The 27,095-nt window shown below is 42.5% G+C and overlaps 2 protein-coding genes across 2 annotated transcripts; both read left to right on the top strand.

The window, feature by feature from the left end:
* The first annotated feature begins 71 nt into the window (after nt 1-71).
* Nucleotides 72-1,697, top strand: LOC136443616 (uncharacterized). The gene is made up of 3 exons (XM_066440930.1): nt 72-187; nt 600-899; nt 1,356-1,697. Exons 1-3 carry the CDS (start codon nt 89-91, stop codon nt 1,491-1,493), a joined length of 537 nt encoding a protein of 178 aa, XP_066297027.1. The 5' UTR covers nt 72-88; the 3' UTR covers nt 1,494-1,697.
* An 11,121-nt stretch (nt 1,698-12,818) lies between these two features.
* Nucleotides 12,819-21,064, top strand: LOC136442966 (octopamine receptor-like). Its single transcript, XM_066440010.1, has 3 exons — nt 12,819-13,286; nt 17,592-17,736; nt 19,225-21,064. The coding sequence occupies exons 1-3, from the start codon at nt 12,819-12,821 to the stop codon at nt 20,655-20,657; spliced, it is 2,046 nt and encodes a 681-aa protein (XP_066296107.1). The 3' UTR covers nt 20,658-21,064.
* The last annotated feature ends 6,031 nt before the right edge of the window (nt 21,065-27,095 follow it).

Below are 27,095 nucleotides of genomic sequence, written 5' to 3'. Positions count from 1 at the left end.
TGTGCTCTAATGCATGGATACTATAACATGTACGTATACTTATAAGTCTATCATTTCTGTTCTTACAGGCGCTGAAAGTGCTCTTGTCATGGCCGCTTGCTCGGGAGGCTTCGGCGCCGTTCAAATGTTCTGCGACGCCATTGGCTTCAATGCAGCGGAGGAGGAAGCCACTGATCTCTGTCAGAAGGTACATGATCTTGAGATATAAACAATAAGCCTTTTGATGTGTCCGCCCATGTTGTCTATAGGGAATAGTTTTGAAAGTCGGGAGGCTATGTTCGGCTACGTGTAATACTTCGGTTCCATTTCCAATCTGGGGCCCGGCCGGGCAGCTTGCGGGAATAGAAAATATGATATAAAACACAACAAAAGACACAAAACGAAAACAAATTTCTACCAACCATATATTGTGTATTTTCTTGATAGGCATTTTTTTTATTTTTCGTTTTCTCAGACAGCCCGACCGGGCCCCGGATTGGCAATGGGACCGAAGCATAACCGGGGCTTTACCTGTGCGACGCCCCCGCTGCGTTTCCTGTTCACCTTTATCTATCTTTGTACTTTTTAAAAGACATCTCTTGTTTCAACTACCATATTAGGTGACGGGAACCGTTGACTCCTTTACGCCGGAGCCGGTGCTTGTTGTCCCGAAGGCCGTGTTCTCGAGTGGGGAGGAAGTCTCCGCACCTGGAAAGGTCGTGTCACCTGGAAACGCCAACCAAACACTGCCTGCCTTCAGCATTGCCTCTGGCAGCGGTCACGTGATCTCCTCGGTGGACATCAACCCCCGAGATCCCTTACCTGGCCAGAGCTACGTCGCGCATGCGCAGTTCGTCTGTACTGACGTCACCACCGTGGCCACAATGAAGATTGTCGGGACAGATGGTTACCAAAATGAAGTAAGGCTTGATGGTTTATTTCAGAGTAGACGGCTGTACGTTTACATTTTACATGGTAATGATACCGTGGCCGACAGGTGCAATGAGCAAAACACACCTACTTTGGGTGCGCACACAGCTAATATCTACTTAACCTTGACCTTGTAAAGGGACCCTCCGGGTAGGGGTGTAAGCTTTACACACTCTGGTGTGTACAGCGCAGCCAAAGTAGGGTTGTTGACGCACCCGAAGTAGGGGTGTGTGCGCACCCGAAGTAGGGGCATGCCGACCCAAAGTAGGGGCGTGCGGACCCAAAGTAGGGGTATGCACACCCACAATAGGTGTCACTCATTATACCTGTCGGCCACGGTATAAGGAAGTGTGGAAATCAAGTACTAGTATTTGCCATAAGTTATGATCATGGGTCTTCATAACTGACGTTTTATACCTGTAACTCATTGGCTCTGCCTTCATCAGGTGCAGTGCGCAGGCGCCATCTCGGAATGTACCCTGCACGTGCCAGGGGCACAGGAGCTCGTGGTTGACGTCGTCACCATCTCACTCCACGCAGGCGCACTGCCCGCTGTCTCCAGGGAGTACGTCATCGTTTTCTGAGCACATCATCATCAATCGACCACCACAAACACTGACAACAGTCGCGTGGCTGGTTAGCTGTGTTTGTATGACAAGAATAAATGTATGAGTATGCTTTCAGCAATGGAGAATAAAACGGCTTACGTATTGTATAAAGAATGATACCATGCTTTCATTATGACAATAAATGTCCTTCAAATCAAAACTCACCTGGCTGTCACCCTATTCCTACCTCTGTTGTTTTTTAGGAGTGTGTGCGTGCCGTGTGTGTGTGTGCATGTGTGTGTGTGTGTGTGTGTGTGCATGTGCATGTGCGTGTGCGTGTGTGTGTGTGTGTGTGTGCGCGCATGTGTGTGTGTGGGGGGGTGGGGGGTGGGTTCGCGTTCGTGTGTGTATGAGTGTGTCTGCGCGCGTACGTGCGTGCGTGTGTGTATGTGCATGTGTGCGCGCGCGCGCGCGCGTGTGTGTGTGTGTGTGAGTATCAATCGTCAATACAACTCTAACCAAAAAATGTCCCTACCCGCCACATCCTCTCGAAAACGTTAACAGCTATTTGTCTTATTAAATGAAAAGAGTTGTAAAAGCGTGTTGTATGGAATTACGAATGTAACGGTTCATATTTGCGACTACTACTCTTACTCCACAAGCTGTCACCAAAATATACCGCCGACACAGCTTTCTTCAAAGCTACCATTTGAAGTGAAGTTAGTGGCAACCTTTTCCTTTGTGGCACCATTTTTTATTGTGGGTAATCGAAAATCAAACGGTTCATATTTGCAGCTGTTATATATATAATTTTTTTCCGTAGGCCCAGCTTTATTCAAAGCCAACATTTGAAGTGAAGTTAGAAGCAACTTTTATTGTGGGTAATCAAAAATCTAACGGTTCGTCTCTACAGCCGTCCTTGCTCCATGCCACTTTTTCCTTTGTGACGCCAAAATTTTTCCGCAGGCCAAACTTTCTTCAAAGCCAACATTTGAAGTGAAATTAGGAGCAACTTTTATTGTGTGTAATTAAAGATCTAACGGTTGATCTTTGCACCTTTTCTTTTGTGGCACCAACATCTGCCGCAGGCCCAGCTTTCTTCAAAGCCAACATTTGAAGTGAAGTAAATACGGGCTATTTTTTATTGTATGGAATTAAAAATTTAACGGTACATCTTGGCAAGTACTTTTACACTATAACCTTTTTTAAATCTATTTCTGGCGCCATATTTGCCGCAGACCCTGTTTTCATATCCACAATTTGATATGTAGGTACATGTGGTTCTTACTGTGTTAACATATAAATGTAACTTTATTGCACAATAATTGTACAAGGTACAAAGTATGACATTCACTGGCACATAGATAACATTCTATTAGGGACTGAACGATAATTAATGGGGGGAGGGCCGGTCGTCTGGGGGGGAGGGCCTAGGAGAAAAAATTTGACCTGGGGGGAGGGCCTAGGAGAAAAATTTTGACCTGGGGGGAGGGCCTAGGAAAACAATTTTAACCCGACCCTCTGACGACCGGCCCTCCCCCCGGTAAATAACGTACAGTCCCTTAGGCTAATCAGTTTATCTGATACAATAATATGAGGTTATTGCCCGTGCGGATAGCCAACAGCCCCATACATACTCGAGATCCTTAGAAAGCTGTCAGTTTCTTTCATATCCGCTAAATGCATTTGACCAGAATAAACTCGCTCGGGTGGAAGAAAGAGACCACGACGACAACAACCCACGTCATAGGAAGTGTCAGAAATGCGCTGGACGTACAACGGGAATGACACTTGACGTCATGTAGCCTAATTAAAAGGTTTAACGAGTTGTGAAAAGGGCAGATCGAGAACGCGATGGACATTTTACAAACCATTCCTTCTTGTCACAAATTTGATAATTCTGTTGTTGTCACTAGCATGTGTTTACACAGTCTCTCGCTGGCCGGGATTAATGACCCCTAGCTTCCCGGTGTCAAGCCAAATTTCTGAGCTTGCCAAATACGGGAGAGGTCAGCTACTGCACGACACTTTTTGGGGGGGGGGGGGGAGGTTACAGTATACGCGAGAGGAGTGCTATAACCCTAACCATAACTCTAACTGTAGCCCCAAACCCCTTCCCTAATCCTAACCATAACCATAACCCTAGCCCTAATCTTAACCCTACTCCTACCTGTAAATCTTGCCCTGCCGGTCCCATCGACCCCAGCCCTAACTCCTGACCGGTCGACCATACAGGTCCTGCTCTCACGTATACTTGACCTCCCCACCCCAAAGTGTCGTACTCAGGTGCGCAGTACCTGACTTCTCAAGTATTTGGCAGCTCAAGGATTTGGCTCTACACCTGTCGGTAACGGTCAGGCCAGCCGCTAGGAGCGCGATTTAGTCAGGCTATTGTTGTCACCAGCCTACCCAGGACAGTTAGATAACCATATAATTAATGCCTTTGATACTTCATCTGTGATCGTAATGATAAATAAAACTTGACAGGCTGTCTCCTGTAGCATATGTACTGACTGCGCCTGATTACGACTCACATTTTTCCACGTCACATTGATTACTGACAAGAACCGGCAGTTGATAGATCTGGCGTATTGACCCACACACTGAAGTGGAAAGTGAAAACGGCAGCTTTTAATTAGGTCAATTAGCGTTTTGTGTGGTAAAAAGCAAGGCCTTTGTTTTTCTGGCTGTAGGCATGGCTGGACTCCCCATGGCTCTTAACTACTATGTGGTCTTGGGGTCAATTCAGATTTCAAAGTCCTGGCAGAGGACAGCAGGGAGTGTCTACATTGGTTTATGATTATGGTTGTGCCCAGGGAACACCATTTCCCAGTTTAAGTGCACTTGCGCGCTGGGTGGTTTAGTTTTGAGCCCTGTCACACTTGTGCGTATTTTCAAGTGCGTATGAGTTGCGCATCAACATTTCTTTGGTTTAAGTAAAGTATGAGGGGAAGAAGTTGTTTTTCACTTTGACCCACCGTCCGTTGTGCAGCCTAGTTATCGAACCAAAGAAATGACTTCTTCGGCTGCAAACTTAACCTAAACCAAAAACATGTCAATACGCAACTCATGCGGACTTGTATATACGCACAAGTGTGACAGGGGCTTTCCATCCCCATTCCATTAGGGCGGCGACGTCGCTGCGATCGCGCTGCGAGCTAATAGTTGTCAGATCGCAAAACGAATTTCATAGATGGAAAAAAATAGATTTAACGCTTTATGTGCTTTGTTGTCTTTTGAATCATACTTGTACATTTTGCATGATGAAAGCAACGGTTACGCATATGAATTTAGGTCTCAGCGAGGTCGCAGCGTGATCGCTGTCTAGTGGAATAGGGTCTGATATGGCGTAATCATAAACTTCACAAAGGTTCAAAGCATGAATAGTTCATATCTACATATGGTTACGCTAAGGCCACAGAGCCGGATTAACTGTTTTCAGCTGTCATACCACATTTATAATTTGGAAATATCATGTTACTGCCGGTAAGAATTTAGTTTTATGCTTTTGAATTGACTCCAAATAAGTGAATTTTAGGCCTAACCTTTTCAGGGGTGGTTTGTTGCTAGATAGTGCAACTTAGAAATGTGTGGCTGGGTGTTTTTTGGTGTTGCTGCGTTTCCTTTGAAAGTGATTTTTCTGTGTTTTTTTCTGTTTTTTATAATGTGTTTTCGTTAACATGGCAAGTTGTGGAACATAGGCGCTACAACTTGAATTCATCGGTGAGCCATGGCTAGAAAAAAATATTTTTCCGTTTTTTGTTTGTTTTAAGAATAACGCAATAAATTGTCTACGGACTAACATGATTATAATTTGTTGCCAATGACGTGGGAATATGAAGATCGACGAAAAATGAAAGGAAACACTGGAAAGGAAACATTTTCGAGAAAATGCAGGATATACTTCGGGTGTGCTCAGAGCTAATATCTAACTCTAATTAAACCGACCTGATTAAAGGGACCGTCCAGGGAGGGTGTTAAGCCTTGCGAACTCTAGTGGGGTGTAAAACCGCAGCCAAAGAAGGGGTGTGCGCGTACCCAGAGTAGGGTTGTGCGCACCCAAAGTGAGTGTCTTCACAACCACAGTAGGTATGTGCTGCTCATGTCGGCCACGGTATAAGGAAGTTTGGAAATCAAGTACTAGAAGTTGCTAAAAGTCTTCATGGGTCTTCACAACTGGCATTTTATACCTGTTTTGCTATATACCTGTAACTCATTGGCTCTGCTTCCATCAGGTGCAGTGCGCAGGCGCCATCTCGGAATGTACCCTGCATGTTCCAGGAGCACATCTCACTCCACGCAGGCGCACTGCCCGCTGTCTCCAGGGAGTACGTCATCGTTTATTGAGCACATCATTTCGTGTTCGACGATCAATGCAATCGACCACCGCAAATATTTCTGACAACAATCTTGTGGCTGTTTAGATGTATTAGTATGACAAGGATAAAACACTGAGCATGCTTTCGGCAATGGAGAATAAAACGGCTTACGTATTGTATAAAGAACGATACAATGCTTTCATTATGACAATAAATGTCATTCAAATTAAAACCCACCTGGCTGTCATCCTCTGTGAAGGGAGTGTTATTCTGAGAGGGGCTTTGTGTGTGTGTGTGTGTGTGTGTGTGTGTGTGTGTGTGTGTGTGTGTGTGTGTTCGCGTACGTGTGTGTTGCGCGCGCGTGCGTATGTATGTGCATGTGTGCGCGCGTGTGTATGTGTGCGAGTATTACTCGTCAATATAACTCTATGCAAACAAGAGTTCCACGACCTCATATCTCCATGAACAATTCTATTCATGCAAATAACTTACACATTTGCATAAGATATGCTTGGTCATAAACACCTTTATCTAACTTACATATGTTGCAATATTGACAGGTCTATAATTTTTCAATTAGATGAATTATGGTGTTTTGCATTAATTATGCAAATAAGGAATTTATTTGCATAATTGTTATCTGTTGATGCTCCACTTTCCATAAACTACATATGTTACATGTATTTGAGTCTGATAATGGAAAAAACTGCAAGTATAGATTTTCCTCATCAGCTATGCAAATTAAGTCACAATTAGCATAATTTGCACTTCATTGTGTATATCTCTATCTAAGCTACCTACATACTAAATATAACGGAAATCGGTTGTTCCTTTGTTCAGTTATTCTCCTTAGAACATTTTCACAAAAACGCCCCTGCAGTTCCAGAGGAAGCTGCTAGGGGGCCCAAACCTACACCACTTCTTTGTTACATCACAAGCTATCTGCCACCCAAAAATCAAGACCACAGCACGTCCAGGTCAAAAGATACAAAAATTGAAGTTCCGCTGCAGTACCAAGGTCACATACCAGGGGGCCCAAAATCGACCTTGAACTTCGGCTTCACAACACCTGCCCACATACCAAATATCATCGTAATCCATGAAGAGGTTCCTGAGTTATGCTTACTACAGTAGTGCGGAAACACAAACAGACAAACAAACAAACAAACACACACACAGACACACCCAAAACAATATCTCCATTTTTCATGGAGATAAAAATGTCCCTACCCGCCACATCCTCAAACGTTAACAGCTATTTGTCTTATTAAATGAAAAGAGTTGTAGAAACGTGTTGTAGGGAATTACGAATGTAACGGTTCATATTTGCGACTACTACTCTTACTCCACAAGCTGTTTCCTTTTCTGTCACCAAAATATACCGCCGACCCAGCTTTCTTCGAACTCAAAGCTACCATTTGAAGTGAAATTAGGGGCAACTTTTATTGTATACAATTAAAAATCTAACGGTACATCTTTGTAGCTGTTATTTCTCTATGTCACTTTTTCCTTTATGGCACCAATTTTTTTCCGTAGGCCAAGCTTTCTTCAAAGCCAACATTTAAAGTGAAGTTGGAACCAATTTTTATTGTGGGTTATCAAAAATCTAACGGTTCATATTTGCAGCTGTTATATATATGAATTTTTCCGTAGGCCGAGCTTTCTTCAAAGCTAACATTTTAAGTGAAGTTAGAAGCAACCTTTATTGTGCATAATTAAAGAAATAACGGTTCACCTTTGCAGCCGTCCTTCCTCTAAGTCACTGTCACCTTTGTGCCAAAATTTGCCGCAGGCCCAGCTTTCTTCAAAGCCAGCATTCGAGGTGAAGTAATTATGGGCTATTTTTTACTGTATGGAATTAAAAATCTAACGGTACATCTTGGCAATTACTTTTGCACTATAACCTTCTTGTGTATTTCTGGTGCCAATTTTGCCGCAGACCCAGTTTTCATACCCACAATTTGATATGTATGTAACGTAACATGACCTATTTACGTGCAGGAGTAGTTTACCTCCAGATTGGGTCATGTCCACATGTCGCGGTGTATTATGCCAAAGCCTGTTCTCATGAGAAACAAAGAACGTCATAAGTATAATCCTCAGCCATCTCTCTCTTTAATACAAAACATTTAAAAGGGTTTACGTCCAGCGACATAACAGAATAAACTCCTGAACCAGTAACAACAAGTTGCACGGAAGCGTCATGCATGACGCATTTCATATGTATTCGACACCGCGTATTTTTATCATGTTTCTCTAACTTACACGATAGCTAGTATCTTTTAAACGTAGCTGACGTTAAACCTTTCTTTGATATGCAGACTATCCATGGTGATTCGAGGTCTGAAACTCTTGCCAGTTTTAGGAAGGTTTGATACAACCTAGCGACCCCCGCTCAGATGATACATTTTTGTACGGCATAACATCATGGCCATGCGTTTATCACGTGGACACCACGTGCTACTGATTTCGGGGAAATTCACAATACAAAAATTGTTTTCTTCCATCGCGTTGGGCAAGCGGAGGGACAAACATAGTGACTTTACTGTCATTTGTCTGTAGACTACTTTCGACAGTTACTGTGCATTTTTTTCCGGTCTATGTTCTTCAAGCATAGCGCTAGAAGGGAAAATACTGAGGTGGACGATAAAGGGTAAGCCTAGCGCAATTCTTCACAAGTTCACCATATACCCCAGTATAAATACATGCTAGCACGGCGTTAAACAGGCGGAGAAAAACTTACAGACCATGCATTTTCTTGTTAGAAGAGCTAATATTTCTACCCATGGGTTAAACATTTGGCTCTGTCCGCGCGGTTTTAGGATAGATAACGTTTTGAATAAATCGGACGTAAACTGGTAATGTTACGTTACATGTGGTTCTTACTGTGTTACCATATAAATGAGATTATTGCCCGTGCTAATAGCCAACAGCCGCATACATGGCCTGATGTTTTGTTTATCACCTTGAGGGTACTAGAGAGCCTTAGAAAGCCGCCAGTTTCTTTCATGCCCGCTGAATGCATTTGACGTGGGCAGAATAAACCAATTGTCGCTCGGGTGGAAGAAAGAGACCATGACGACAACAACGACCCACGTAATAGGAAGTGTCAGAAACTCTTTGATATACTTACCTATTTGTACACAGTAAGGGTTGTCTCCTTCTTGAATGTACTTGAATCTATCTATAGAATGGAATGTATTTAACTCTGTTGAACAAGCGGAAAGAAGGTTGAACAGCTTTGAGTGTTGTTCATCTTCAATTTTATTTAGACAGAATGGACAAAAACATATGACATAATGTAGCCTAATTAAAAGGTTTAACGAGTTATGACGAGGGCAGATCGAAAACACGATAAACATTATATAAGCAACTCCTTGTTGTCAGAAAATTGTTCATTCTGTTGTTGTCACTAGCCTGTATTTACACAGTCTCTCGCTGGCCGGGGTTAATGACCCCTAGCTTCCCGGTGTCAAGCCAAATTTCTGAGCTTGCCAAATACGTGAGAGGTCAGCTACTGCACGACACTTGGGGGGGGGTATTCCAGAATGCGTGAGTATACTCTAACCCTAACCACAACTCTAACTGCAGCCCAAAACCCATTCCCTAATCATAACCCCAGCCCTAAATTAAGAAGGCCCATACTCTTAACCCTATTCTTACCTGTAAATCTTACCCTGCCCCCATCGACCCCAGCCCTAACTCCGGACCACACAGGTGCTCCTCTCACGTATCCTGGCCTCCCCCCCCCAACTGTCGTGCTCAGGTGTAGTAGCTGACCTCTCAAGTATTTGGCAGCTCAAGGATTTGGCTCTACACCTGTCGGTAACCGTCGGGCCAGCCGCTAGGAGCGCGATTTAGTCAGGCAATTGTTGTCACCAGCCTCTCCAGGACAGTTAGATGACCATATGAATAATGTCTTTGATACTTCTTCCGTGATCGTTGTTAAAGTTGTTAAAATCCTCCCACACCATTATTGATGTATAGGGCGGTGCCCATCTCCGTTTCATAGCCCTAGGCCACACCGTGGCGCAATCACTGTAGCAGGGGGCTAGTCCACTGGCAGTGAAGTGTGTTTAACTTCCATATTGTTTCAGAAGTATGTACCATTTTTATAAAGTCTTTGGTATGACTCAATGCGCCTCTTCTCCAGAGGTGTCCTATCTGGGGCTTGAACCCCAGTCCTTCTGGTCCAAGTAATTTGAACCAGATGTGGTGAGAGGCAGAAGGCGCAGACCACTACACCATATCGTGATCGTAATGATAAATAAAACTTGACAGGCAGTCTCCTGTAGCATATGTACTGACTGCGCCTGATTACGACTCACATTTTTCCACGTCACATTGATTACTGACAAGAACCGGCAGTTCATAGATCTGGCGTATTGACCCACACACACAAGCGGAAAGTGAAAAGGGTAGCTTTTAATTAGGTTAATTAGCGTTTTGTGTGGTAAAAAGCAAGGCCTTTGTTTTCTGGCTGCAGACATACTACGTTTATAATGTGGAAATATCATGTTACTACCGATAAGGATTTAGCTTCATGCTTTTGAATTGACTCAAAATAACTGAATTTTAGGCCGAACCTTTTCAGGGTTTGCTTCTTGCTAGATAGTGCAACTCAGAAATGTATAGATGGGTGTTTTTTTTTGTCTCCCCGCGTTTCCCTTGAAAGTGATTTTTTCTGTTTTTAATGTGTTTTTGTTAACATGGCGAGTTGTGGAAGATAGGCGCTACAACTTGAAACTTGAATAGATTTTTTACACTTTTGTTTGTTCTATGAACAACGCAGTAAAGTTGTTTACGGACTTCCGTGATCATTTATTTGACAGTGACGTGGGGAACATAATGATGTACGAAAAAAGAAAGGAAACACCAGAAAGGCAACTCTTCCAGAAAATGCAGGATATTTCCCTCCCATAATAATGGAAATATGAAACTGTGATTATGTGAATTACTGCCATCTTCTACAGAAAAAAATATGACGTTTATGTTTTGATTATGCAAATGAGTCATTCATTAGCATAACGCACATTCCGTTGTATCCACCTTTCCTAAAGCTACCTACACCTCCAATATAACATCCGTAGCAAGTTCCGCAAGGGAAATGTCCTAATTAGCAGTAATTATGCAAACTAGGCCCTAATTGTCATAAACCATATGTCATTGTATTCACCTTGACCTAAGCCCCGTATGTTATATGGGTAGGAAATTCCTACCATGTACCATTAGGGAAAACCATTTACTGCAAATAACACATAACACTAGGTCATTAAGGTTCCACTCAGATTAATCATGACTTTGTTCATCTTTAATCAACAAACCCACATGCCAAAAATGATACGTATCTGTTGATTTCTTATGCACTTACACAATGAGAAAGAGGTGTTAAGAAAACATGACAGAAGATAAAGAAAGAAGGCTGCTGAACAATAATTAACATTTTTACCCAAAATTTTCAAAAAAATCACATTTCAAAGACTGAGATCTCTTCATAGGATTTAGATATTGAAATAAAATTTACATTTCTGTAATTCCTGGTTTATTCTGTACCAGCCCACCAAGTTTCATTTGAAAATATTAATATTTTATTGATTACCACCCCCCCTTTGTATGATTGTATCAAAAGGCGTGGTTCGTGTAGGGGTCAAACGGTCAAGGTCAGATAGCCGGGTCAAAGCTGCCACCCTGCGATGGCTATATCAAAATGTATCCCTCAGATACCCTACTTTTTGAAAATCATAAGGAAAATTTGCCACCTAAGGTGGTAGTGACATCTCATCTGGCCTATGGACTATAAGAGCTAATCATATATCTTGCAAGCCAATTACTGCCTACTGCCTGACATCTAATGGAAATTACCAATGAGTGGGACAGAAAATGAGCTTCTCGGGTCCTTGAGAATGTAAGCATGATGTGTTCGCCTGGCTGAAGAGAGGAGCTGGCAGTAACCGCTGCGACAAATTGTTGCTCCGCCTACTCAACACGCAGGTGTGAGATCCGGCCCATTCTTATGATTTATTTGCGTGGTTTTGTCGATGAGACGGATCTTAAAGGAAACCCAAGCAATTCTAGGGTAAGAAAATCTGATTTTGAAAGGCAATTTATTTAGTATTTCTTCATATGATTAGTTCAACATATCACAATAAATAGCAACGTCCATGATGCAAAAATACAACGTTGTTGAGATGTGAGAACTCACTAAACACCGTGGCCGGCTTTTTTGTAGGTTCGCGAAACTAAGGGGATCGTGCGGCACGATATTGCGAGGTTAAAATCCTGAAATATGAAATCATTGCGCAAATGTTCTTAACAATGCCACTATCATAAAGATTTCAGCATTTTTTCTATGTTCATTTTTTGGCACGAATATTGATTTGGTTGCCTTTAAATCTTCTTGGAGATTACATCCGTCCAATCTTGCATACTGTGAATTTTATAAATGCAAGTGAAAGGTTTCTGGAGGGCTGTATTCAAACCGGTCGTAACAGTGAGAGGTTTTCTATTTCTTCAGTCTTCAAAGTCAAATATCAAACAGAGTAAGCGGTGTATTGACAAAATGTTGTGTTAGTTGTTGATATACTTGAGATTTGAGATTCAGTCAACAAGCATTTGAGAAACATTCCAAACGTATAAGGCGATCAACATATTTTCGAGAAAAAATCTTTGCATGGATGGTTGCCAAGACGACGGAACGTCACGCAGTAATCTACTCAGAAGTGTTGGATTGGTCTTGGCACAGCAGCCCCTGCACGTAGACGGTTTCTGCGTAGACTAAATGTCAATCAAACTGTCACGTTGTCTATGTCTTCTAATTGTCCACTCCTTTTCAGTTTGTATCGTGTTGTTCGGCTAGGCTGACTGTGACGCAGTCTCCCACGCAGAGCAGTTTTCCTTTGACTGGCCCGTGCACGCGTGGTTCCGACTGTATCGTGACTCTGTAAGTACGTAGTGAAGTAGAAGTCTGCCCTCTCATTCCCACCAGCTAACAATGACTTCCTCACCCCGATCTTTCCTTTTCAACACGTCCGTGCCATCACCGATGACATGGGCGGGCTACAGCGCGATGTTCCCCGCCGAAAACCTGTCCACCTTTGCCCAGGAGAACGACACGTTCTGTACCACCCGTGTCTATCCCTACACGTACACCCAGACCATCGTTGTCTCCACCGCTGTCTCCGCCGTCATCTTGGGGATCATCATCGGGAACTTCTTCGTCTGTACCTCAACGTTGACCCAGAGAAAGCTCCGAACCGTCCACAACTGGTTCCTCGTCTCTCTGGCCATCGCTGACCTCCTAGTAGGCGTCCTCATCATGCCACTTGCCCTGGTGAACGAACTCCTGGGGTACTGGTACTTTGGGGAGGTTCTGTGTGACCTGTTTCTGTCCACGGACATCTTCGTGTGCACCGCCTCTATCCTCAACCTGTGCGGCATCGCCATCGACCGTTACTGGGCCGCCACCACCGTCGCCAACCTGGACGGAAACAAGGAGAAGCGCCGAGCTAAGGTTTCTACAGCTTCATTTCTTTCTGGTTTTAGATCCGTAGAAAAGTTCTTGTTGCAGATATATATTCCAATGGGAACTTCTAACCTTGTTAGACCGATCGTCTCTATAACATGAGATGAAATTCTGATGTAACGTTAACGTTACATACCGCTTGAATTTCCATTTTTTCTTAAGAAAAATCGCCAAAGATGATAGTTTTCCCTGCACATCACCTATTTCTCTACTCCTACCTGGAACGTAGGTGTAAGGTTTATCAACCAGATTGCGGTCTCACGTTTCATCCTCCTGCAATAACGTTTCACTTCATCCTCTTGTGAACGCCTCTCGACCTCTCTCGCACTCTTCGCAGCTCTAATTCTCAGAATAACCTCTATGTAAAAGACAAAATAACCGGCACTTGACGCACCATCCTTGAACATTCTTATCTCTTCACACTAAACTATTAACTGTAAATGCAGAAATGTTCGCGGTGGTTTTATGTTCGCGGTTTTCACGGTGAACTCTTTACCGCGAACTCAAAACCACCGCGAAAAGCCGTTCCATTTTGTTACTGTAGCGCTACTATTGTTTCAAACGTACTTGACAGTAAACTGCGTGGGGAAATTTGGTTACCGGCGCCTTAACAGCGATAGTCCAAAAATTGGACAATTACTAACGTTGGAGATGCTTTCAAAGGTTGTTTGTATGTACGTAGGTCACCATGGGTATGCAAATTATGCCGAAAAGTAGACTGAAAAATGTCTGCTGTCCGAGGTGCTGAATTATGTGTTGCTTTTTTAGATACTTTTAGATTCAAATTCAGGTTCCGTTTTATTTATAGATTATCTATAACTGAATTTCACACAAACAAATGACACTAAAACTTCGGTCTCCTCTTGAGACATATGCATGATTTAATGAGCCTCATAATTGATTACGCCGTGACATGTGAAAGTTTTAAAGTGGTACCCATGGGTGCAATTAGCCTACTTTGAATAAATCGCGCTCGTAGATACCCACGGCAGACCTCCCCCTAGACGAGGGAGGCAATTATTCCCTTTCAGAGAGAAATTGTGGCATCGCGTGGCGGTCTTTCGCCCAGAACCGAGAGGTCTCGAGTTCGAAACCACTTATATGCCCCTATGTTGTGCCCTTGGGAAATACACTTCACACGACTTTTCTCACTTCACCCAGTTATAGATGAGTACCTTTTTTATATACATGATGGGTTTGGATATGATGTTTCTATCTCTATTGTAGAGATAGCCACTCCAAACCCTTGAGATCTAGCCCCGCCCATTCTAAGCTGCAAGCTTCTCGCAACTCATCCCCTGGCTGCGAAGAGAGAGTAGTCGGCCCACCCAATAACAATAACAAATTGTGTGAAACAGGCAACTAATACTGCATAGTCCAGTTACGCCAAGCAAGGTGAGCAAGCTGGATATAATTTGCTACTTTTCGTCAGTGACACTGGGAAAGATTTGTCGATCAGCAGGTTTTAACCACGAACTAGGAATTGATATGCAAGTAAAGTACACATAATTTTTAAAAGTCCAATAGACAAAGTCAAGACAAGGTTGATGTAAAAGAGACAATAGCTCCTGTTGTTTTGACACAGGAGCTAACTCTGTTTTGCGGTCAAGGCTGGGTCCCAAGTGCCGGACAGTTCGACCCGTAGCCCTCCTTCCCCGTTGAGGGTGGGATTGTACAACTTCTCATATATATTGTCTCCCTGATTTGATAGTTCGGTAAAGAAGGAAAACAAGGACTCAAAAGCAAGGCAAATAGACGACCCCCCCCCACGATGAGTAAAGATGATAATGAATTGTATAATGGTTTGCAATTGTATTCATGGACATGTATCTAGCTATCTGTTCAACGTTTTAAGTTATAACAGTAACGTCTACAGCAAAAACACCGGACAGGCGAAACGACTACACGAGACCAAACTCCACGTATACAGCAGGCCAACAGACATTTACATACACAGCGGTTACCATCTTTCACTCGCTTTTTTTTAAACACTCGCTTTCACCACTAACAAAATCAGTAGCCACTTTGCCTTCATTCAAACAGAATTATCTAAGGCCATTACATTTACATAACAGACGTAACAGCGTTGGTCAAAATTTTCTATGTCGCGCTCGGGCGGAAAGATTATATGTCGGGAGAGCGTCGTTCCCCATAACTCAAGCTGAAATCCTGTATTTTATTCACATATAGAGATGTCATTTAACTTAAATTTTTTAACAAGCAAAATTTGCCCCTCAGACTTCAGGAAATGGCGTTTCGATGGGTCAAGAATTTTGAATTTTCCTGAGGGAGCATGTCGTGCCTCGGGCGAAAAAAAATGTCGGGAGGGCACCGTTCTCCCAAAATCAAGCTGAAACCCTTCTGTATTGCTTTTTACAAATAGAGATGTCACTCTTCCAGCAAAATTTGCCCCTCAGAATGCAGAAAATAGAATTTCAGAGGGTCTAGATTTCAAACTTTCCGGGGAGGATATCCTAGTATTGTCGCGCCTTCGACAAGGACTGCACGAGACCAAACTCCACATACAAAGCAGGCCAACAGACATTTACATACAGAGCGGTTACCATCTTTCACTCGCTTTAACCACTAACAAAATCAGTAGCCACTCTGCGTTCATTCAAACAAAACTATTCACAGCTTGAACCATCACGTTGACATAACAGACGCTGGTCAAGGGGGTCATAGACTCGCTGTTATCATATAAAATCATTTTGCACAGGGACAATATGCCATGTCTATTGATACCAATGAAATTTAAGCTACATCAAAGTCCGACCCATTTTGAGAGAATTAGGCCAAAACATCGCTCAATTTAATTATGTGAATGACGTACACGCGCGCATCAATTTTCGTCCGTTTCCACAACAACCAAAAAAAAATCGACCAAACTCTAAATCGTATAAAGCAGCTGCAAAATTTTTAAATATGTGTACCATAAAACGTAAAAAAGAAGATATTGGAAAACGGTACTCATGACGTAGAATGCCTAAATCAATTCAAAAGGCAAAGAAAAAGATGTGAAGAAAGGAAAATAAAGAATCTAGAATTCACTATACCATTCTCTGTGTGTTAGCTATTTCTTCAACCTTCCTTACCACGTAGATTTCTTGATGAAGACAATTTTTTTCGTCACACTTTTTTTCTATTCCCACGCTGGGCATCAGTTTTGGGGTTCCAAGAGGACGTCATCCATGTAATCAAATCAACTCGCCTAATGACTAAAACAAGATAGTCACAACAACTCATGATACATTTTACGGAGGTATAGGATCTTCGATGTCTTGCTTTTTAAAGTGGTTTTCTCCTGACTCTGCCAAGCTCCTCCACTCAGACACTGCTTTCTGCTACAACGGTCTATACACTGGTCCGTACTTTTCAACAGCTGGCCAATTACCAGTTTCTACTTCAAATGGTCGAACCGCTGACGTCAAACTTTACGTGGTCTGAATGTATCAAATGCGAGTGCTTTTACTGTTGTGACAACTTGCACTATTTCATCGGTTTATCTTTTGCTTAAACATTCCCATTCATTCATTCATTCATTCATTTATTTGTGATGGAGGAACAAAGTATGATAACCTGCTAGGGGGAGGTACTATTTCGCAAAAGTGCAGTTTTTGCTTAAGTACGCACCTAGAAATATGGGGATGGTCTATCTGAATATGAAAATGTAAAAATGTTGGAATTTTTTCAATATCAACCCCGCTGTACATACCCCCTGAAGTTTGAACCATGAGTTTGTACTAAACTAGTATAAAGGCATGCTAGCAAACATAATTAATGTAAAGTATAAGTACTTTGAGGTCAGAAGACATTACAATGAATATCTGATCCCCAAATCTATTCTCTACACAGATATAGACTATTCCCAAATCACTTCCATTGCAAAAATGGACTAGTCACACAACACCACAACATGTATTCAATCAATCAATCAATCAATCAGCCAATCAATCAATCAGCCAATGAATAAATCAGCAAATCAATAAATCAATCAATCACTCTTTATTGTGAAACCAATTTTTTAGGCATGTCCGATCTGATCTGAGGACACATCTGAATTTCAATAGATTTCTTACAATTATAAAAGCACATTAAAACATTCCAGTTGATTACATAAAAGCTACAAATGTACCAACTTTACGGGGTATGTACAGGGGGTTAGAGTCCAATGATTGTGATTTCTGTCCTCAGATAGACCATCTCCATATTTTGAAATGCGTATTTTACAAAGTTGGAAATACCACAGCATGATGATGATGATATCGATATCTCGTTCTTAATCCAATTCAGATCGTGATCACCGTGGTGTGGTTCCTGGCCTTCCTGATCAGCGTGCCGCCGCTGCTGGGGTGGAAGAACACCGACCCCTGGGACCCGGACTGCCCGCAGTGCCGGTACAACTCTGACGTAGGCTACGTCCTGTTCTCTATTTCTGGTACGTACCCTGCTCCACTGTAGTTGGCAAATTGTCACAACAGATTTGCTATGATCGACAAATTTCGCACAATACATATACAAGGGAACTCCATAGTGTTTCAATTTCTTTTGTCCCTTTTATATATTTACCTTCGCCGAGAATTTTATGTTTTGCACAGCGTGTGTGTGTTTGTGTGCAAACACGGTAACTCAAGAATGCCTGGATGGATTGTCTTCACACTTGGTAATGTGGGTAGGTCTTCTTAAGACCTTGAAATGATTAGATTTTGGGCCCCCTAGCAACTTGCTATGGTACTGCAGCGAAAATTCCGGTTTTGATACCTTGTGTTCTGGACATGCTATGGTCATGGTTTTATAGTGGCAGATACATGTAGCTCATGGGAGGGAGAGTAAGTCGTGTAGGTTTGGGCCACCTAGCGGCTCTATTTGAACCGCAGGAGCCGATTTCGTTTCAAATTTTGAAAAAGAATAACTCAAGAAGGGGCTGACGGATCGTCATGATATTTGGGATGTAGATAGCTTAATGTATTATCTTTTTAACCCTATCTAGACCGGGGGGGGGCTAAAAGTGCCCGCGCCAACTTTGACATCGTATAACTGCCAAACGACGTATGTTAGGACAACCAAACTTGGTGACTTTTCCTAAAATTTAGTTGGCAACAATATTATGATAAAAGTGTAAGTTAAGCATTTTTCGTGTTGCCATGGCAACGGGTTTCTGAAGAGGCATTTTATGCAAATTTCACTAATTTCGATAAAAACATAGTTGTTTCCATTGTTTTCTTGCTCAACCACACTAGTTTCCTACATGTATAACATCACATGTGATTAAATGTAACTGCCATGATTAATTATTCATAAATTATGCTAATTTGATGACGTCATCGCTCAAAATCCAAGATGGCGGACAAAATCATTATTTTCGGTATAAACAGGCTTTTTCGCCTTTAAATTCGTCACAACCTGGAATTTTCTTAACCAGAAACATTCAGATTAATGTTTTTAGTCTATTTTGATTGTTATTTGGGATCATACATGGAAAAAATGTACTTTTAAAAATTTCAAAATGGCCGATCCAAGATGGCGGATCCCAGGGGGTCTCTAACAACACATGACGTCACTCTCCGACGTCATTTTGACGTCAACTTAGTCACAACTGACGTCAAATGTCTTGGCATACCTTTAAATCAATAATACGCACCATTTTGTCTAATATTTTTAGAAATTATGGGAATTCCCTATTTAGCCAATAAAATCACATCGATGACGTCATAATTACGTCATATTACGTCATAACGTCACTGAAATTACAGGAATTATACAACTTCACGTGATCATCACTCTCTGCAAATTTGGTGATGATAGAGCTTACCGTTCGGAAGTTATGACGGGGGGGTCGAAAGAGCCCCACCCCCGGTCCAAGAAGTCTCAAAAAAGCCCGGTCTAGATAGGGTTAATTAAAACATCGCTCAATTGTATTTTCCAGGTTCATTCGCCGTCCCTCTGGTTGTCATAACGATTGCCTACGCTAAAGTATACCTCGCCGTGACCAGACGACTCTTGAAAAAGCGTCCCAGCCAGAAACCAGCGCCTGCCGCAAAGAACGTCTCCAAGAGTACCCCGGCCATAACAGTGGAACTGGCAACACGCTCAGGAGAGCAATGCGACAAAGGCAACGGCAAGATGGAACTGTCTGTCTCCTTTGTCGCCGAAGGAAAATCTGTGTGGGGAACCAGCAACCCCGACCACTCACAGGCTTCCTTACGCCGCAGCTACAGTTTCGACACAGTGTTGATACTGAAAGCTGGTATCGTTTCTTCTCCTCCTCCTCCTAAGTGGTTCTCTAGCCTTGGAATCACTGACATCAAACTGGACACTCAAGCCGACACAGCCATTAATAGCCATGAACTAGTCCGGTTAAACGATCGATCGAGTTCACTAAACATGAAAAAAGAAGAGTTCGGAGATGACGAAGAAACGCAGTCATCCCGCACGGGGAGTGGGAGTCCACCCAAGAGTGACTCCTCCCCTCAAGAGCTCCGACATTGTAACAAGTATGAACTTGTCCGATTAAACGATCGACCGAGTTCACTGAACATGAAAAAAGAAGAGTTCGGAGATGACGAAGAAACGCAGTCATCCCGCACGGGGAGTGGGAGTCCACCCAAGAGTGACTCCTCCCCTCAAGAGCTCCGCCATTGTAACAAGTATGAACTTGTCCGATTAAACGATCGGCCGAGTTCACTGAACATGAAAAAAGAAGAGTTCGGAGATGACGAAGAAACGCAGTCATCCCGCACGGGGAGTGGGAGTCCACCCAAGAGTGACTCCTCCCCTCAAGAGCTCCGACATTGTAATAGGTATGAACTAGTCCGGTTAAACGATCGGCCGAGTTCACTGAACATGAAAAAAGAAGAGTTCGGACATGACGAAGATACGCAGTCATCCCGCACGGGTAGTGGGAGTCAGACCAAGGGTGACTCCTCTCCTCAAGAACTCCACCATTGTCTCAAGTCGGACAGCCAAGAAGAAGCTCCCTCCGCTGCAACTGACGCACCGAAAAAGGACCGACGACAACTGACCCGTCGTCAAAAGCGAAGATCGGCCATGGCCGAGATGAGAGGTCACCTCAATACCAGAGAACGCTTCCTGAAGAAGAAGGAGAGGCGGTTGACCTTGATCTTAGGGGTCGTCATCATGGCGTTCGTGGTGTGCTGGCTGCCGTTCTTCGTCACCTACGTCACCATGACCGTGTGCAAGACGTGTGCGGTCTCCGATGTCGTCTTCAAGGTGTTCGTGTGGCTGGGATACTGCAACTCGGCCGTCAACCCCATTATCTATACCGTCTTCAACAAGGACTTTGTCGCCATACTGGGGGCGTTGAGAAAGGTCATGTGCGTCAGGGGAGCCTGCCATTGAGAACCCGAGTCATGCTCACGTTGGAATCAATGGCGGCCATGGTGTCGTGTGGCGTAACGACAGGGTATTCGGCCTAGAACCCAGCGGTCCCGGGTTAGAATCCCTGGCGCCACCGACGTTGTGCCCTTGGGAAGGCGCTTTACACGACTTTCCTCACTCCACCCAGGTGTAGAAAACTTTATATTGTTCTCTGTATGTGGCACTGTTAAAACAAGTTATGAAAAACTTAAGTGCAGTGCCACGTCGTCGTTGTCTGTCGTCCAACATGACAACAGCGAAGAGAAAAAAATAACTCAATGGCGTTCAACTCCCATAACTGTCATAAATGCATGCTTTTTCTCCGACTTGTAAAAAGTCGCAGCGTGACAAAATCATTCGGGTAAAATTCGTATTGCCTTCATATAGCGTACAGAAGACGCATCCATATTCATTTGAGCGTGATGCCTCTTTATCTATTCTGGCGTACAGAAGATGTCTCTTTGTCTATTTGAGCTTCACAATCACAAAAAGTTGTCGGTGAGGTGCCGACAACAGAAAAGCAGGGCGTTCCTATATACTGCCGTCACCGCCAGTGGAATACAAATGGTTATAAGATATGATAAGATATATAATCATACAGCTGATAAGAAGTAATATCAACAAAATTTTGAATTGCCGCAATGATTAGGAAAACATAGATAAAATACAAAAAACGCATAAATACAAATAACCACTAAATACCACATGCTGTTGAAATGCATGAAATTTTGACCTCAAACATTGATTATTCATAAGTCGACATGTAACACCTTTTCAAATGTATCAAGAAGATAAGAATATGCTTTGAAATCATAACCAGTATAACTTCAGTTTAATTGTTTAATAGAGGTCCTGTGGTTTAGGAGATCCACACCTCGAGCATGTTAAAGAACCCACAGGACTTATCAAACCCATTCCTATTTTCCCGAGCAGCCTTTGTTAAAATAGGTAAAGATCACGACTCACACACGTCTACTGAACTCACGTGTTGTATTGACAGAACTCAGAACTTTCTGTACAGAGTAGAAAACTACATCCGGGGTCTTGGCCCTGGTACCTAGTGCGCAGGTGCGAGATACTGAAGGCGGGAAAACTACTAGATAAACCCTCTGCTTCTCCAACTGAGTCAGTTAGTCCTCACTCTAAGTGAGTAGAGCTTATTTCGAGCATTGATATGAATGTTTCTGACTTGGGTAGAGGAGATGCTATTCCAGGATCCGCACTTAGTTGTCCAGAAGTGGCCTCTCGGCCTTGCACTAAGCAAACTTTAAGAAAAATGTCAGTGATACAGACAGTCTAGTATTTGCAGGGTTTACTTGTAATTCTCGTTAGTTCCAACACCACCTGAAGTAGTTTTGATTTCTTTTACGAAACGAGAGGTCATATTCTTCTCCCGAAGTCAAACTTTGATGAATATGTCACGGGTGTTTTTAGAGTGCCATGTCAATGGCATCGAGTTTTACATGCACGGAGACAAATACAGCTGTATTTTTGTACTTTTGCTCAAACCCTTTGCCAACAAGCTTAAGTGCTCTAGATAAAGAAAATACATTAGCAGATGTTACCGGACAACGGACGTTGAAATCGATGGTTGGATAGGTCGGTTCGGAACACAGTTCCGTGATCGTTCCATACATGTTTTACTAAACAAAAATGTCTGTTTGCATTTCGTCACGATTTTAATGACAGGAAATTCTGACTGTTGTAGCGAACAGCCTGGGCTCTCGACGTCATCAAAATGGATGCAAAGAAACCCAATATTTGTATAATTATAGTGAGCTTTGCGTCTATGATTATTAGACAAGGAGAAAGACTACAACATTAACCACAATATCGGTGTAAATAGTGTGTTTTCGTCTTTGTAAAATGTCGTTTTCGAATTCATTTAAGGTTTTGACGAAACGTGTTATGTTATCCTTATTGGACTTGGTAGAGAATAGTAAAGTGTTTAACATATCGTCATGTGATTCAATCGGGACATGGTTATAATTAACCAGACTTACTCTGAAAAATACTCGAAGGTGGAACCATTGTTGTTGATTGTGTAAATATATGTTTTAAGTTACTCTGTGATAAGTTTCTTATTAGATATCTATATGTACAGTAACTGTCGATATCAATTGTATAGTGGAATTCAGCACAGCCTGTTTTTGCAGACAAAAAAGATTTGATCAAATCTTTATTTTTACCCCAAAATAGATATTTTTGAACAACAAAATTTCTATGACGTAGATTTAATACATTGTTCACTTTTATAACACAAGCTACAAACCATGTTCTTAAATCATTTTACAATTTTAGAAACAATTTTTATGGAGCGAAGTATAAGAAATATGTTCAAGCATTCTCCAGATTTTGGAAGCAACATGAAAGCAATAGTACTTCATTAGTATACAAAAGTGCCCATCGGTGAAAACGCGACAAGAGAATGACTCCCACAGTTGCAACTTCATTCCTGAACCAATAGCTAACTAACATCTACTAACATAATTCCACCAGGGTACATAATTCCGTCACCCTGAAAAGATACGTCCAACGTAATCTCCAACCCAACGCCTCCCAGTATAATGAACTCCTGTCTGTATATCTAAACTGTGCATACCTGGGGAGTGCTGCACTAGAGATCTCTCAAACCCACTGTTTTGGCGGATTTATGTAACCTGTCTGATTAATGTTAACGGAGGTTACATATACAGTAATGATTACCAAATCAGTGAACTCAGAAATGTTAGATTTTGTCATCATCATCAAACAGAATGTGGTTTCATCACATCATTCTAGGGCGTTGTTGCTCCCTCGGAGGAACCCCTCCCTTGACAGACTCCAGTCTTTTCTAAGTCGTGCAGTTCTTGGCCATTTAGGCTTAGATGTTGAGCTAGGTTGTCTCTCCATCTTAAACAGGGCCGCCCTCTGCGTGTCCTTCACTCTCTATGTGTCCACTCAGTGACTCTTATCGTCCACCTGTTGTCCTGATTTAATCACAGAAGATATCTATAGCCTGTGTATCAGATTATGTCATTACTTTCTGTTTATCTAACATCATTATGTGATACTCGACAACGCACACCTTCAGCGAATTGAGGAGGCATCGTGAGAGCAATTTAATTCATGATAGTGATTTGCATGTATATTCAAGTAACCTGGATCCAGACTGTTACCTGGGCCGCCCAGGCCAACGTTTTAGCACCTTTAAAGCTTTTATCTCACTAAACTGCACCATATCACACTTCGAAATCGCGCGAATATTTTTGTCACCGATTTTTTTGTCACTGACGTGCAACGCACGGGTTAAAAAATATCCCGTAGATCTACAAACAAATTGGCTGCCGCCGAAATGTCGCGTTCTCAGTTTCGGCCCCAAATCAGATATAAAATGGTAATGTTGACACTGAAGTAACAATTAACATACAATGATTAGGATTCATCAAAAAGAGAATTGCGGTGATTTCGCCGTTTTGGGCCATTTTGCCTATTGCGAAAAGACGCAATTTCAGGCGAAACAAAATGGCGCCAATTTTCGAATGCCTTTCGCAAATTGGCGTGATTTGGCACAGTTCAGTGAGATACCCGCTTCAGAAACAGGTTTGTTAACCGAATTCGGAATTCAGATAGACAACATCATTGGGCTGAACTGCTGAAGTGCCAACCAGACGTCTATATGTATACGGGAGAAAAATCGTATCAGCCAGCCAGAATCTTCAGGCGGCTCCAAGCAGATCTCTGCAGGTGCAAAATCGTATCAGCCAGCCAGAATCGGCTAAAATCCTGGTCGGCTGATACGATTTTCAGTCCCCGTAAAGATCTACTTGGAGCCGACTGAAGATTCTGGTCGGCTGATACGATTCTGTTCCCGTAGAGATCTGCTTGGAAATAACCTGTTTTTTCGTTTCGTTTCAAGGCATTCTCATTTGAGGTGAAGCATGATGCTTTTTTAAGTAGCTAGTGGTAGTGCAATGCGGCTTCGCTACGGCTCTAACTGTAGCTCTAGCAAACATTGGTGATCTGGTTAAGGTTCAAAGTATTGTTTGCTTTTGTTTGTTAAGATTCGTACATGTCATCGAGATCCAGTCATGTTATGTTGAAGTTTGACTTTTATGTTCCAACTGTGATGTTCCAACAAAGAACGTTTAATAAAGATAACGGCCTAGTGTTGAAAAAAAGATTCGACAATGAATTGTGTTGTTTTTTTGTAAAACATGTGTCTTTATGAACTTCTAACGATTGAAATTCATATTCAATTCCGTTTAGATGTAAAAAAAATCCTCAACAAAGGCTTGTCTTATGTCTGGGAGGGATCTAGTGGACTTCAAACTGAAGCTTTAGGATAGGACTGTAGCATATTTCCAAGACGGTCTGATGTACATTACCTAAGGTCCTTGCTATAAAATCACATTGTGAGCTTGAGATTCAAAGATGCCAATACCTTATTACAAAGCAAAAACCCCATTTGCAAATTATTATTCAGAATTACCAAAATATAGGTCACTGTACAATCCCTATTCGATTTGTTCGTCTCCAATGTTCTGACTTCAGCCTAGTCTCAATTACAATAATTGGCACTAACAGTTGCACCTGATGCCTTAGATATCTAAATATCACAGAAGCCTGTCCTCAACAGTTCACTTCAGCGCAATAACAAAAGGCGTAACATACCTAACCTGGTAACCATACCATCCAGGCAGCTCCTCGGTATCTCTACGGTGCTAGGAGCGATACTGTCCGCCCAGTTCTTAAGCACACGCCGTAAAATCATTTAAGGGGTTGGTTTCAAATACTTCTCTCTGAGGCAGCAGTTATTAGAAATATTAGAAAAGCGGGCTGCGGTGAAAAGATAGGCTTAATTACATGAAAAGATCAATGCTAATTAGAACAAGATAAAAGAAAAATACATCTAAGCCGGTCCGATAGGAATGGCTACCAGGCTACAAAGAGAATGCCTGAAGATTTTACACCGACTTAAAGGTTATTTATAAGTCGTTGTAAAATCTTCAGGCTTAGATGTATTTTTCGTTATCTTGTTCTAAGCATTGATCTTTATATGTAAGCCTATCTTTTCAGGGCGGCCGGATTTTCTGATATTTCTAATAACTGCTGCCTCTGAGAGAGAAGTACATGTGTCTTTGAAAACAACCCCGTAAAGATTTTACGGCGTGCGCGCACACACACACACACACACACACACACACACACACACACACACACACACACACACACCACACACACGCTCCCCAAAACACATAACCTTCTTCACACACACACACACACACGCTCCCCAAAACATAACCATCTTGGCTCTTATTAGCCAAGAAGGTTATGTTTTGGGAAGCGCGCGCGCGCGTGTGTGTGTGTGTGTGTGTGTGTGTGCGCGCACGCCGTAAAATCTTTACGGGGTTGTTGTCAAATACTTCTTGTGTGTGTGTGTGTGTGTGTGTGTGTGTGTGTGTGTGTGTGTGTGTGTGTGTGTGTGTGTGTGTGTGTGTGCGTGCGTGCGTGCGTGCGTGCTTCTTGCGTGCGTGCGTGCGTGCGTGCGTGCGTGCGTGCGTGCGTGCGTGTGTGTGTGTGTGTCTGGGAAACCAATAAGTCGAGAAGGCATGTGTGGATTGTCTTGATATTTGGTTCGTGATGCCTGGAAACGATTAGATTTTGTGGCCCCCGACGACTTTTTAAGATACTGCAGCGGAAATTCTGGTCTTGATATCTCTACATTTTGGCGAAGGTATTGGATCATGGAACTCTGGTTCACTCTGTGGTGAAAGTCAATTCTGGCTCTCTTCGGAAATGAAATGAAATGAATTGAAATCAATTTTGTACAGAGTGCGGTCTAAAGTTCCTCAAAACGTGTTTACCTGCAATCGACGAGGACAGCAAAAAAAAAAAAGATATCCAGAAGTCTGAACTAGGTTCAATTGCGAACTGCTATTAAGTACCATAAAGGTAAAGGTAAGACTAACAATGTCAATGACTTTATAGTTTTATTGCTGTACTCAATGTAATTGTAATGTTGAGTGGCCCGCACAACCAGCTTGTCTGCCTGGCGCTCCACTAATTGTTTTCTTTTGTTGCAATTTTTGATAAAGACAAAGATAAAAGTAGCTGTCCTGAAAACAGCCCTGCTCGTGGCTTTCGATTCTCGGGCTGAAGCTAATCAGAGTTTAGGTTTGAACGCATCTGTGGTCCCCGCCGGGGCATTCAACGCTGCTTTATTCTATCAAGGAGGTTGAAAAGGACGTCCTTGATTTGATAGTTTTGTTATTATTACTTTCTTCTAGGAGAGATAATTCTATTTCTGAAGGTCAACTTCACCCACAGGTGCAATTTTTCATACGTGTTTGGGCTTTGTGTTATGGTTGCCAAGTTGTTAAAGGAAACCCATGAAATATAAGGGTCCGAAAAATCGCATTTTGAAATTCAATTTATTTA

Source organism: Branchiostoma lanceolatum, chromosome 10, assembly GCF_035083965.1.
Source record: "Branchiostoma lanceolatum isolate klBraLanc5 chromosome 10, klBraLanc5.hap2, whole genome shotgun sequence".
Taxonomy (NCBI): domain Eukaryota; kingdom Metazoa; phylum Chordata; class Leptocardii; order Amphioxiformes; family Branchiostomatidae; genus Branchiostoma; species Branchiostoma lanceolatum.
Note: the sequence above shows the minus strand (reverse complement) of the source record. Positions and strands in the feature narration are given on the sequence as shown.

What these genes read in the sequence shown, in the direction of transcription:
- LOC136442966 (XM_066440010.1), top strand. Translation starts at nt 12,819, where the DNA reads ATGACATGGGCGGGCTACAGCGCGATGTTCCCCGCCGAAAACCTGTCC. An exon ending in AGGAGAAGCGCCGAGCTAAG is followed by an intron (nt 13,287 to 17,591) that starts GTTTCTACAGCT and finishes AATCCAATTCAG; the next exon opens with ATCGTGATCACCGTGGTGTG. An exon ending in CGTCCTGTTCTCTATTTCTG is followed by an intron (nt 17,737 to 19,224) that starts GTACGTACCCTG and finishes TGTATTTTCCAG; the next exon opens with GTTCATTCGCCGTCCCTCTG.
- LOC136443616 (XM_066440930.1), top strand. Translation starts at nt 89, where the DNA reads ATGGCCGCTTGCTCGGGAGGCTTCGGCGCCGTTCAAATGTTCTGCGAC. An exon ending in CCACTGATCTCTGTCAGAAG is followed by an intron (nt 188 to 599) that starts GTACATGATCTT and finishes CTACCATATTAG; the next exon opens with GTGACGGGAACCGTTGACTC. An exon ending in CAGATGGTTACCAAAATGAA is followed by an intron (nt 900 to 1,355) that starts GTAAGGCTTGAT and finishes TGCCTTCATCAG; the next exon opens with GTGCAGTGCGCAGGCGCCAT.